This window comes from Hydractinia symbiolongicarpus, chromosome 12, assembly GCF_029227915.1.
Source record: "Hydractinia symbiolongicarpus strain clone_291-10 chromosome 12, HSymV2.1, whole genome shotgun sequence".
Classification (NCBI taxonomy): Eukaryota; Metazoa; Cnidaria; class Hydrozoa; order Anthoathecata; family Hydractiniidae; genus Hydractinia; species Hydractinia symbiolongicarpus.
The window spans coordinates 10,841,849-10,855,254 of NC_079886.1; the positions used below are offsets into that span (position 1 = coordinate 10,841,849).

General features: G+C 34.2%; 2 protein-coding genes across 2 annotated transcripts; one reads left to right on the forward strand and one right to left on the reverse strand.

Moving 5' to 3' along the window:
- Positions 1-2,734: 2,734 nt before the first annotated feature.
- On the reverse strand, positions 2,735-3,489 carry LOC130621242 (tigger transposable element-derived protein 4-like). The gene is made up of 2 exons (XM_057436552.1): positions 3,081-3,489; positions 2,735-3,012 (listed from the first exon to the last, which is right to left on the reverse strand). Exons 1-2 carry the CDS (start codon positions 3,487-3,489, stop codon positions 2,735-2,737), a joined length of 687 nt encoding a protein of 228 aa, XP_057292535.1.
- A 2,836-nt stretch (positions 3,490-6,325) lies between these two features.
- On the forward strand, positions 6,326-11,956 carry LOC130621166 (sulfite oxidase-like). Its single transcript, XM_057436483.1, has 2 exons — positions 6,326-6,431; positions 10,092-11,956. The coding sequence occupies exon 2, from the start codon at positions 10,110-10,112 to the stop codon at positions 11,823-11,825; it is 1,716 nt and encodes a 571-aa protein (XP_057292466.1). The 5' UTR covers positions 6,326-6,431; positions 10,092-10,109; the 3' UTR covers positions 11,826-11,956.
- Positions 11,957-13,406: the final 1,450 nt, after the last annotated feature.

Consider the following 13,406-nt stretch of genomic DNA (forward strand, 5'->3'; position numbering starts at 1 on the left):
GAAGACGCATGGCTATGTTGATTTTTGACATTTTTGAATGATCCGTTTTCTCCGGCCTAGAAAATCTCAGTTTTCAAAACCAAACTGGAATGTTTTAATAAATTTTTTCAGAACTTTGCTGAACAGAAAGCAGTGACGGAGACGCTAATACAAAAGCGTTTTTGTTTAGTTTGTACGGTGACCGATTGGAAAATGTTCATTTGAGACTTTTTTTTTTGGATTTTGCGATACAAATCTTGGAAGAATCAAGTCTTTGCTCTTTTTTTTACTTTCAGATTTGATTCTTCTCCCTAATAATAAAATGGCCGAATTATGGTAAGTTTTTGCTGCTTTCGAATGCGTGTTCCAAATTCATCTGAGAATACTGAAGTAAAGAGTGTATATAGTAAAACTTTGATGCTAAATTGTTGCTTTATTCGCGAATAAAAACAAAGTTAACTGCTTAGCAACGTCGATAGCAACCATTTTCGCCATTTATTGAGATCTATCCAGCTTGAGGCAGTGTTCAATCTAGATGCCACTTTTGGGCATCAGTGTTTGCTCGTCAGCTAACTTAGACTTAAGTTCTGAATTGTTTCGTGTTGTCCCATTCCTCCTTTAGTTTACACACAGTCTTTAAACGTGTTATTCGTTGTTCGACAAGCTAAGTTAGCAAGAACGTTTCAACATCTCAGCGGTCAAATGTCGAAATATTTCAAAGAATTATAGAAAACTGAAAGTTCTGTGTTTTGAACGAAGCAGATGTTTATGCACTAAAGTCTTTTTCATTTATTTAACCCAAAAAATAACATTTTTGCTTTATTTTCATTGCATCAACTACACTCAGTTTGGGAGAAGTTGATTTTGTATCAGAAAGATTAAGTTCTGTCCGACCACGATTTTAATGTTGCTTCAAAAGAAATTCCGAAAACGAGTTCAAAGCCGTATCCCCGCTTTATCTTTTTTCACAAAGAATACCTCTCGAATCGTCCATTTTTACAGACAACGGGTGACCATGGCAACTAAATTTTGCATCGTCGTAATATGCTGATGGATTAAGTTGGGAAGAGAAAGTTTTTTGATAGAGAACATCGAAATCCGTAGCGCTCAAAGATGAAGTACGCTCCCGCTGATTTCTTAAAGGTTTCTATCGTCATTATTTCATCTTCATTATCAGGTGCTATTGTTCTTTTCGCACCTTCTAAGGATAGTTTGTCAAATGAATGAAGTGAAACATGCACAATGATAACCAAATTCGCTAGCACACCACTTGTTAGTTACCAGGTCGTTAAAATAGAAGCCGTAGAATAATGGAGCTTTAGGGAGCACGGTTATGTCCGAAAAACATTTTAAGCATTAGTTATTCTACGCCCTTGTGAATGACGTATTTGCATAAAAACCTCGTTCCCAGCGCTTGTTTTCCCTTTTTAATATCAGGACGGCGCGATACAAACATGTTGTATCGCCGGTGTCGCAAAAAGAGACAAGATGCCCTGGGGACGAAGTCAAGACATAAATCATTTTGTACGGGAGACTGGGGTTTAATTTCTCTTGACGGTGATTTAATACGAGCGAGTGAATGTTACCATAGCCCCGGGTTAACCCAAGCTATGTGGAGGAAATTGGGGAGATGGCACACTGAGTTGGCCGTCGGATGCTGCAGAGAGTTGTGTGGTAGAGCGCGAACCCTTAATTGGGTCTTCGTAGCACAAAAAAGCATTAAATACTCTAAGACAATCCATCTAAGCTATGACATCTTCTGGAAATAATAGACAGGGTATATTCCTTGATATTTGCAAAGCTAGCCCATGTGAAATATCTATCTATCCCAATCACGTTAGTGTTATCGCAACCGTCGTAGCGCAGAAGATAATGAAATCCAAAATCCGAAGAAAATTGGTAAAGAATACTTCGCTAGCTAAAGAGTTCGCTTTTAAACTGAGATGACTTTATTTTATTTAAAACACGTGGTTCTTTGTCAATTTGTTTAGCCGAAATTCTAGTTTATTGCTAACCCAATTTTCTGCAAAGTACTCACATTTTCTGTTGCTCGTAAATCTATAAAGTTGTTTGATAATTAATCTAGTAATTGCACAATGGTTGCTAACATTAAATGCTCGCAAATTTAGCCACTTCTACCGCAAAGGCTGAAATAAATGGTAAGTTTAAATGGACTGTTTAAATGTAAGATAAAAAAAACTTACTGTGTAAACAGGAAAGAACAACTTTTTACAAGTGTTTCTAAACAAGCTTTTTTATTGACATTAAAAAAAAATTATACATTTTTATCGTATAAATTTTATAAATACATACATATAACAAGAGCTTGCCAGTTAAAATGAGAGTATTAAAGTATCTTATATTTCCATTGGAATAATTCACAGCAAATCCAACGTGTTGTCTATCTACAGAAGGTCTTGTTGTGTAATGTTATTTTTAAGTCAAATTTACAAATTTTATAATTTTTTTCACTAAGAATATCGCTAAACAAATACAGTATACTCTCGATAAGTGGGACACTCAAGGGACCGAACAAAAGTGTAAAACTTAGAATTATCCAAATTTCTCTGTAAGTACGGTTTTCATACAAAGGCTTAATTTGTCCTAGTTATCGAGAGATGTTTTGTAAAACTTAGCGAACAAGAGGACTTTGAGGCTAAATTCATAAATAAGGAATGTTGATAATTGCATTTACTTTTCTATTCCATTCAATATAACATAAGATTACACTACATTAAACGGAAAAAAATTCTGTCTATTTGCTTTGCCTGGAACCAACTATTACTTCATTTTCAACAATTCTAGAAACTTTGATCGTAAGTGCTTTTAGTTCGGTCGTGTCAATCATCATGGAGTAGTTCATCAAGGTATCAATGGCATCGTGTAATTGAGATGTGGTTGGTTTCTCCAAAGGGCTAGCTCCATTATCCTCTTCGTCTTGCATTTCCTCGACCTCATTTCCCAGAATATCCGACAAGATTTCTTCATCGAAACCTTGAGTTACAGAAACTGCGTCATCGAAAGAGGCGACATCTTTAGCACACAAATCTTTGTAATTTTCATCCAATCTGCTCAGTTGACGGTTGTATCATTCAACGCGCGAAACGGATCGTTGGATGATAGCGTGTTTTCATCGATCTCAGTAAATCCAGCTTTTTTGAAGCAGTTTTGAACGGTTTTCTCTGTTACCTCATCCCAAGCCAACACCAGCATCTTCATTGCATCCAACAGTGAAACTTGAGGGAGTTCCTTTTTCTTGTCAATTGCTTCAATCATCTTTTGGATCACTTTCACTGTGTACTTTGCTTTCAAAGAACGGATTACTCCTTGGTCCATTGGCTGAAGGACGGAGGTGGTGTTAGGAGGAAGGAAAAAAATATCAATTGCTCTTAACCCCCCGATTTCTGGATGAGCTGTGCAGTTGTCAATGATGAGGGCGATCCTACGATTGTCATTCTCCATTTTTTCATCAAGTTCCCTGACCCATTCTTCAAAGAGCGTTGAGTCCATCCAACTCTTCTTCTGGCCACGATAACGGCATGGCAATTGCTTTAAGTTTTTAAAACATCTCGGCTTTTGCGATTTTCCGATCACATACATAGGGAGTTTTTCCCCTTTCATGCTAGTGGAAGATTCGCAAAAACAATTATTTATTTTTTACAAGCCAATGAACACCATGGATGTACAGTTCGCGTTACTGGAAAAGCAGTCAACCAAGAAGACACGAAAGGCATGAAAGTTCCATGTATCTTAATGTTTAAAGGACAGCGAGAATATGCAGATGTATTAAACAAAGAACTTAAGAAATATAGTTAAAAGAACCTGATATTGTTTTAAAGGATATGTTTTTTTCTTTTCTTCCAGCGATCGAGCAAGCCATCTGATGCACTAAAGTCGGTCAATCCTAGCTCTTTCGCAAAACAAATAGCTTTGGTTTTCAAAACCGAGGCAGACACAGGAATGTTCTGAGCCCTTGCATTTCCCAGCCATTTGTAGTAAGCGTCATCAAGGTGTTCGTATGTTGACGGTTTAAATCTATGCCTCTTCTTTGTTGACGAATTCGAATCAACAGCTTCGTAAATCTTTTTCTTATGTTTAACCCAGTTTGAAACAGTTTGTTTGGACATTCCATGTTTAATAGCAACAGATGTAAGACTTTTGCCTTTATCAATTTCCTTGAGTATAGAGTTTTTGACCTAGCTCAGGCATGACTGCACACGTGAAGAAACAACCAATGTGTAGAATAGATTTGTTGACAAGTTTTTGATTAATTTTTTTTTTTTTTTTTTTTTTTGATAGTCAATCTTAATATATTATATAGAATTATAAACGTTACAAGTGACAAGAAAATAGCTAGCTAAACAGCAAAACAAAGTTCTCCGTTTCTCAGACTGATATAGTACAGGCGATTGTGCGTAGTATAATCGAGTTTCAATATATTGAAACGTAAAAAATTTTGAAAATCTCTCAGTTGACAAGTCGGCTCGTTGCATCTGATATCTCGAGACAATCAACATCTACTTTATCAACCTTCGTTTTGTATTTCTTGATCCTCGAATACAGAGTATTGCTGAACGCAGTAAACAAAATGATAATTTCGTCCGAAGCCAGTTTGTAACGGTACTTTGTTCTAGATTTGTTTTTTCCGCTACTTTATGCGGCAGAGTGGAGATAAAATGTTTTCTCTCGACTGGATCCCCCATATGGTGTGAAAATCAGCGGTGTAAATGATCCGTGTTCTACTTCTAGCACTCTTTGTCCATATGCACGTTTCTTGATGTTTTCATTCGATTTGAATGCATTAGGCAGTTTCTGATTGAAGTATGTCAAAGCGAATGGGTTAAATACAAAAAATGCTCGTTGACCTCGTTGTCAGAATCCTCTAACGCTAATGTCGAGTCTAGCTTCATCTGTGGAGTTTGCATAATTGCTTAATTTTTCTCCAGTCAGCTGTTGTAAATGCGGTTCTGTTTCTACATCATTGGAAATCTCTTTAGATATTTTTGCCAAAGTATCTATTAATTCGTCGTGACGTTGATGAATATAGCCACCTTTGAGTTTTCAGTTTTTCGTTATTTGCATCAGTTTCTGTTTAGGATTTGTTTTTGATATTATTGTGTAACTGTTCGTCAAATTTATAAGACATTTCCTGTAGTTTAATTCTTTCTGCTAGTTGTTTTGTCATTTCAACAGAATTTTTATGTTCTCTCTTTAATGACTCGACTAATATCACAATTCCCATACCACCATAGCGAATTGGTAAACTCAGTAATATTCTCTCGTTTTCGGTACATTTATGTCCCTCTGTCAATGCTGGGATCAGTGTATTGTCGATAACATCGTCCAGTACTTTGACATACTTGCTCATATCCCCAAGTGTCCGGATAAAATAGTTAAATTTGTGTTGAAATCCACTTATGTAAGTAGCATAGGCAGCGTGTGGTTGAAAAAGAGCAATTTTAGCCAACTTCTTTATCTGAACAATCCATTCATTTACCAACCCAATGATGATCTCGTGTTCATAAAGCTGCCAAGATTTTTATTTCCATCTGTAGTGATGTTTATCTCCGTGTCACTACAGACTTCATCAGCTACTAATTTATGTTCATCCTCAGATATCTATTTGCTAGAGTCGCGCGACTAAAGCGAATGAGTGGAAACCGGCCTTTACTATTAACCATGATTTTTAAAATCAATGCAATGTCTTTTGTTTCCAGAAAAAAATATGAATTCGAAGTTTTTGCCTCAAGGGACCGAGAAAAAGTGTACTATATAGCCGGCGTCCTAGTTATCCGGGGTCCCAGTATGCGAAGTTTTTTTTTGCTTGAATAGGGTAAGCAAGTTCAAGAAAACGAGAAAAAGTGTGCTATATAGCGGGCGTCCTAGTTATCCGGTGTATCACTTATCAAGAGTATACTGTATTTCCGTATTACAGGACTTATTATACCAAATATCTTGCTAAAAGCAAGGTTTTAAAAAATAAATTTCGCGGGAGTTTAATTTCGCAAATGACGAATTGTGAAAGATTCTGGAGAATTATATTATAGTTATATGAAGAATGGAAGTAAAAATCTTCAAGATGACGATTGTGTTGCTGAAGTTAGTTTGTAATGATTCATATAAAATAGAAGAAAAAAAACGATAAAAAGTAGAAAATGTGTCGATTTTTTTTAATGTCTAATTGAAAAAAGTCAATAAGTAGAGGATATTTTCACCACAAAAAATAAGAGGAAAGTTGAACCCTTTAAAACTTATCTGCACCTAAATTAACAGCAAAAAAAATTGTTTGAACAACCTGTCCCAGGGCCAAAATTCGGCAAACTTTACTTTCTAACAAACCATATATCCGGTAACCGCATCGGAATTCGAAATGGTAGTCACAATTCCAAAACAAGAAGCTTAAAACTGCAAAGTTGCAACAAAGCTAAGCAAATTTTAGCACAGTTTCCAAGGTATAGCGTATATTTCTCGTAGTCTTGTGGTGCACTATTTTCTTTTATATATATTTATATTATCAAAAGACGTAAGTTTTACGTCTGTCTGTCTAATACATATTCTCAGAGCAAGGGAAATTACACCGCAGTTTCACCAAAATTTGTGCAACAAGTAGGGTTTAGCTAGCTGATCCAATTAGCTAGCTAAGTATAGCTATACAAGAAAGTTAATAATTGCTCCATTAGGCTCATAGGACCCTACATGAACCTGGTTTAAGTGCATTTGTTGCAAAGTCATTTTTACAAACTACAGCTAGCTCTAGCTATAACCTATAGCTAGCTAGCAATGTTGAATCCTTTGTTAAACACTTTGTCAAGAAAAAAACACCCCATAGCTGCATAGCAAAGGTTTTTGTTAGCTAGCTAAATAAAGAAATTTTGAAAATGACTAACAAACAGCTTATTATATAAAATGAAAATTTTTACACAAATTATGAAAACTTTGGAAATTATGAAAACTTTGGACATAAATATGCCCAGTCTTAGACTGATCGGCAATTCTTAAGACTGGGCAGGGTGTCACAAGATTGGGCAGGAGACCACCATGTTTGGCCCATCTTCAGATGCCTTTTAGATTTTTTTTTAAGAAGGATGTAACACATAAGCTCTGTTGTTTGCAAGACCCGACAAACATTCTCAGGCACAATAAAAAAATCATATTTGGGTTATGTACACAAAAAAGGAATTTGCCTGTAATGTTGAAATAACCAGCAGTATTTTAAAAATAAAATGGTTAAATATAAAGAATCAGATAAATCGTATTCAACCATATTGTTAATACACCTTTACGATAATTCAGGAAAACTAACACTCCATCACAGCTTATTTTGCGATCGGAGGAGGTAAACATCACACTTTTATAAGAGTTTATTAAGGAGAAAACACGTTTTTCGTGATAACTTTTCTTGATGCATTTTGTTTTTAATGGAAAATACGCTTAAGTTGTATCTTATTATTATTAACGTTTCCTTTTGCCTCTAACAAATTCTCATAAAAACACGATTTTTACCTCCTTTTTTCCGGTATTGTAAAACGATGGAGAGCCGTAGGAGCGCATGTACAATTGAATTATCGTAAAGGTGTATTAGCTAGCTAGCTGGTAACTTTAATGGATGGGAAGTTTAGCTAGCTAGCTATAGTCAGCTAATATGGTTGAATAGTTTACATGGTATATATATTTTTTTGGCCTTTTGATTTGCCAAGAAAAATTTCAATTTACAGTCTAAAATTTTCATTTTTCTCTTTGACTTCCACAGTTGTTCAAGATTGGACATCTGCGTCCATAGATTGGGCAGTCCAGTCTTAAGACTGGCCACCCATTTGTCACTGTCAGAAGATTAGCCTGGCCAGTCTTAGATGGGTGCGTTCCAAGATTGGGCAGAACAGAAATAATGAACATTTTTATGAGGGGTCTCAAACATATGTAGGTGGTTGACAGGAAACTATGATATATTTACGTTTGGCTTAACATGCTTAAAATTTTCTGTTTTTTACCTTTTTCCAATATATACATAGTTATTATGAATAAAAGGTAAATCAATTACCATAAAAATTTTTTTCGTCTCAAGCCTCTTATTTTTTGCAGACAGCCCCATAACTTAGGATCTGCATGTCGGTTTGCAATCAAATTTTATGAGTGAAGTTTATCATTTGTTATATATAATTAAATCCCTTATGGGCATTCCTTTTTTATCTTTTTTTAAAAAAAGTCTGTCTTTTATTTCTTTTAGGATTATAAAAATATAGACAAAAATAGTTTCATTGGCCCAAACAAAAGTCAAAAATTTAATGTCAGAAATTATTTTTTATTTTTTTTTTAACAAAACCACCACAACAAAAAAAGTTATTAGTATGTCCATGCTCAGTTCTGGTAGGTCCATGCTCGGTTCTGGTGGGTTCGTGCTCAGTTCTGTTGTGTTCCTTGTCGGCTCTTCCAAGTTCCTTGTCATTCTGCTGGGTTCCTTGTCGGCTCTGCTGGGTTTCTGGTCAGTTCTGCTGGGTTTGTAAGTACGCTCCCAAAGACAAAGTTATTGTTCTACCTGCAACTCATAAATTTTGAGCTTGTGGGTGAAATAATAAAGCCACAGAAAAAGAGGAATTTTTTTGTGTATTTGGCTTTGATAAAGGCTACAAATCACCTCAAATCTCCCTTATTATTGGAATAAGATTGTAATAATTAGACGACTCGATGATACGCCAGTTCCGTGTCTCTGTGACAGGCAAAGTTGATATGCTTATTTTTCTTTGATGCCGCCGAAAAATGCATGTCTAATATGTTAAATTTTCTGATGTTACGGCGCAACGTCAGTAATACTACTTTGACGTCAATATCTTATATTAAATTAATGAAGCCATTACAGTGCACCTAAAACTTTGAGGCCAAATAACTTGGAAACAAGGTGGTGACGTCAATGATTTTTCACTGTGTGGGTAACTAAGGACCACCTGGGACCAATTTGGGTAAGCTTTCCAAACCTGGGTCCCCCAATCCGTTTCACAAGGGACATCAGAAAATCTTCAAACCTCAATATCTGTGCAACCGTTTGTCAAAGATACATGATCCTATACATTTTCTTGATCAGTGTTTTGAGATCTATATGATGAAGGCAACCGGTATACAAATTTCTTAAAATAATTTTTTCGCATATTTGTTTGTTTTTGCTGATGTCAGCAAAATTTTTAAACCCTTATATATCCTTAGGTGTTTGTCCAAAAAATGATCCTATACATTATTTTAATCAGCTATTCAAGCTGTACACAATAAAGGCAACAAGTAAACAAATTTTCAAGAAAAAATAATTTGTCTCTTGACATATCCCGGCTGACGTCATCAAAATTTAAATAATGGTTCATTTTTAATGTTATCCTGTCTAAGTGGGTTTTTCCACTGGCTTTTCGGCTAGTTATATATAGACTTAACATGTTGCTAAATAATTCCTTTATATGATTTGCTACCTTCATGGTATTTTCAGAAATAGATTATCTATCAGCATATAAAGTCATAAATTTTGTTTAACGAAGATTGAGGACTAAGTTTTTGATGAGTAATTAAGTTTTTAAAGCAAATGTGTTCTACAAATATTTTATATAATTTTGTGGAACACCTTTGTGAGATATTATACATTTTCAGTTTCTTTTTTATTATGACTTTGGAATAAACACATTTTGTTGTACAATTAAATTTGGTTAAATTTACCTGACCTAATAGAATCTAAACAAAAATTTCAAATTTCACTGACATGGTGTTTTCATATTGTGGCTATAAGAACTGTATGTACTTGTCATAACCTTGTACAAGTAGTTTCAAATTATAGGTAAATATTTTTATATAAAAACTTGGAATATAACTTTGTTTTAGTAATTTTAACCAAAATCAAATCAAATCCAAAATGAGGTTTCCCACTACCCAAAATTAACTCACTGTAAAGAGAAAGAATTTAAGATTTTTAAAACACCCAGCAATGTTTTAATATTTGTGGTACTTTACATCCAAAAGCACATTTTTATGCATTCAAAATGCACAGCGAAAAGTTATACTACAAAAATAATAAAGAGATTGTGGGCCATTTAACTTTAGAAAATTAGTACAATTTTGATAAAATTTTATGCTTTGTTTAGGTGAATACAAATATCATCATGCTGCCAAGATTAATTGGAAAGAAGTACCCAAACATATCTGCTATTTATCAATGTGTCAATCCTGCAAGAAATAGATTTGAAAAATACGTGTCTGCATCTCTTGTAAATTTGAGTGAAAATCAAACAAAAGCATACCTTCATGTTGAACAGAATTATCAACAGCATAAACAAGATCAAAAAAAAAGAAGAACATACTTCTTACCTTTCCTTCTTACCACTGCTGTGTCTCTCTCTGGTTTGAAATACTATTTAGATCACAGAGCAACAACCTCGTGCTCGAAAAAAGTACCCCAAAAATTGTTCTCACGACAAGAGGTGGCAAAGAAAAATTCTAAAGAAACAGGTGTTTGGGTAATTTTTGGCCATGATGTTTATGATATTACTGAATTTGTTGCTAATCATCCAGGTGGGGCAAATTACATTATGTTAGCTGCTGGCAAGAATGTTGAACCTTATTGGGAAATGTATGCATTCCATAAAAATGGTGAAGTTCTTGACATTTTAAAAGAGTACCACATTGGTGAATTAAGAAAAGAAGATTGGGTTGTGGAAGAAAGTTCAAAAGCTGGCCCATTTGCAAATGATCCAAAGCGACATCCAGCTTTGATTGCTAATTCTACTGAACCATTTAATGCTGAAACACCCCCTATATTGGCAGTAGATAAATTAATCACTCCAAATGATTTATTCTTTGTGCGCAACCACTTGCCTGTACCAAACTTACGTTCAAAGGATCATAAGCTGATAGTTAAAGGACTTGGAATAAAGAAAACCATTGTTCTAACTGTTGATGAATTAAAAAGTAAATACAAAAAAGTAACATTAGAAGCAGCTTTACAGTGTGCTGGAAACAGAAGAAGTGAAATGAATCCCATTAAGAAAGTCAAGGGACTATCATGGTCCCACAATGCAATAAGTAATGCTGTATGGGGTGGAGTGCTTCTTAAAGATGTTCTTATTAGAGCTGGTGTTGAACCAGAGGATAAAAATTTAAAACATATTCATTTTGAGGGTGCTGATACAGATCCAACCGGTGCTCCTTATGGTGCCTCGATTCCTGCAAATCGAGTTTTTAACAAAAATACACCAATTTTAATAGCATATGAAATGAATGGAGAACCATTACCAAGAGATCATGGATTTCCACTTCGGATATTAGCACCTGGTATAGTTGGAGCACGTAACGTAAAATGGTTGCAGAAAATTGTGGTGAGTGACAAGGAATATCCAGGCCATTGGCAGCAAAATGATTATAAACCATTTTCACCAAATATTGATTGGGACAATGTTGATTTTTCGAAATCCCGTGCTATTCAAGAGCTTCCAGTTACGTCAGCAATATGTTCTCCTCCAGAAGGTTCTGTAGTAAATGAATGTGATGAGGAAGTTACAGTCAAGGGTTATGCTTATAGTGGGGGAGGAAATGCAATTGTTCGTGTTGATGTAACTACAGATGGTGGCAAGACATGGCATACTGCTAAAATAAATCAGACGGATCAAGATATTTATGACACTTTTTCTTGGGCCCTTTGGGAATGCATCCTTCCAATACCACCAAACCATAATGGCAAAATGGAAATTTTATGCCGTGCAGTTGACAGCTCTTGTAACACCCAACCAGAAACTGTTGCTCCAATTTGGAACCTACGTGGTGTTTTAAACAATGCATGGCATAAAATGACCTTAAAGGTTGAGAATGATGATGATGAATGAATGGGGTTAAACAATTATGTGACATTGAAGCATTAGTTGGAAAAGAAAATCTGAAATAAGAGCATATAGTTATCTATATGTTGTGAGTACTATTATAACTTTTTTAAGAAATATGAAATTTATTCGTGCAATGAATATTGTTTTTTAGTCACTGATATGCAAATTTTTAAAATGGGTAGAGAGCTAAAGTTGTTTAACACGGAAAAGCTTAAAATTTAAACTTAATCCCACCCTCATTCATTCTTAAATGCAATAGTACATGCAGACTTTATAAGCAGGTCAGTAGGCAGGTCAGTAAGGTAAAACCTGTCAAAGAGCTGCATGTCCTGCTTGTAACGGGACACCACTATACCATCCTACTTCAAAATGCTTAAAAATGGTTAAAGCAATTTCTTAATGAAACATTCACAGAATTACCCTTTTTCTGAGTCTTTTTATTATGATTTGGAGTTTCGTTATTTTTTGGAATGTAAATAAAGTGTGAATAGTCATTAATTAAAAAACACCACTGGTTTGGAACCTCTGTACCAGATCGTTGCTTAAAAATTTGTATGATCGATCTCAAGAGAGATAAAGTTGAAGAATTTTAAATAATTGTGTTGCAAATAAATAGTTAAAAAGTAACAAAAATTTTTAAAAAAGAAATGTTTTCAGAGTAAGCCTATAACATGAACAGCTTAAAATATTTAAATAAGTGCTAAAAATTAGTACTTAAAATCAGGATGTCCCGTTTGCAAACAGGACTGCATTTTTAAGCCACAAACTAACGCTTCTCTATCCCACTTAAAGTTACAGAAGTATAGTTTTTATGATTTACAGTAAAAACAGTACGACTGTGGTGTATTAGAATTTGACACATGTCCTTCAAAATTCTAGGGACTTTATTGTTAAAATTTTCTACCTTTGTTATTAGTAAGCCTGCACAAATTAGTATTTTGTAATGAAGTGTTTGTTATAAATAGTGTATATACAGTCTGTTGTCACATGTAAAACCATTTACAATACTGACATTTTAAATCTGTTTATAAAACTCTACTTCTAACTTATTCCCATTTCACGATAATGTTTGCCAACAGGCCAAGAGAGAGTGTTCAATGTGGTTGAACAAAAAAACTCAATTGTTTGTGGTAAAAAAAATTAATTCAGAAAAAAATTTAACTACATTTTTTTATGATTATTATTGATAGAATATGTTTTGTTTATGTAATTCAAATAAGGTTTGTAAAGAAAAATTTTAACAATGGCTAGGTAAAATTTTTATATGTATGTTTAATAATTCTTAGAATTATTGTTAAAATATCGCCCTATTTTGTATTCTTGTATTATTCATAAATCCCCTAGAAACATACAGAAAGCTTTATAAAGAATTGTTCCTTTATTAAAGTGATTAAAAATAATGTTTTCAAAATTAACAAAATACCTTTCATGGGGTGTTGTACACTTTATGAAAACAGAAAAAACCTCATTTTGATAAGCAAACAGAAACACTAAATTATGCATAACATAGCAACAATATCAAATTCTAATGTTTGTGATACACTAAGTTTAAATCTGTTATAACAAATTGTTTATGTTAATAAT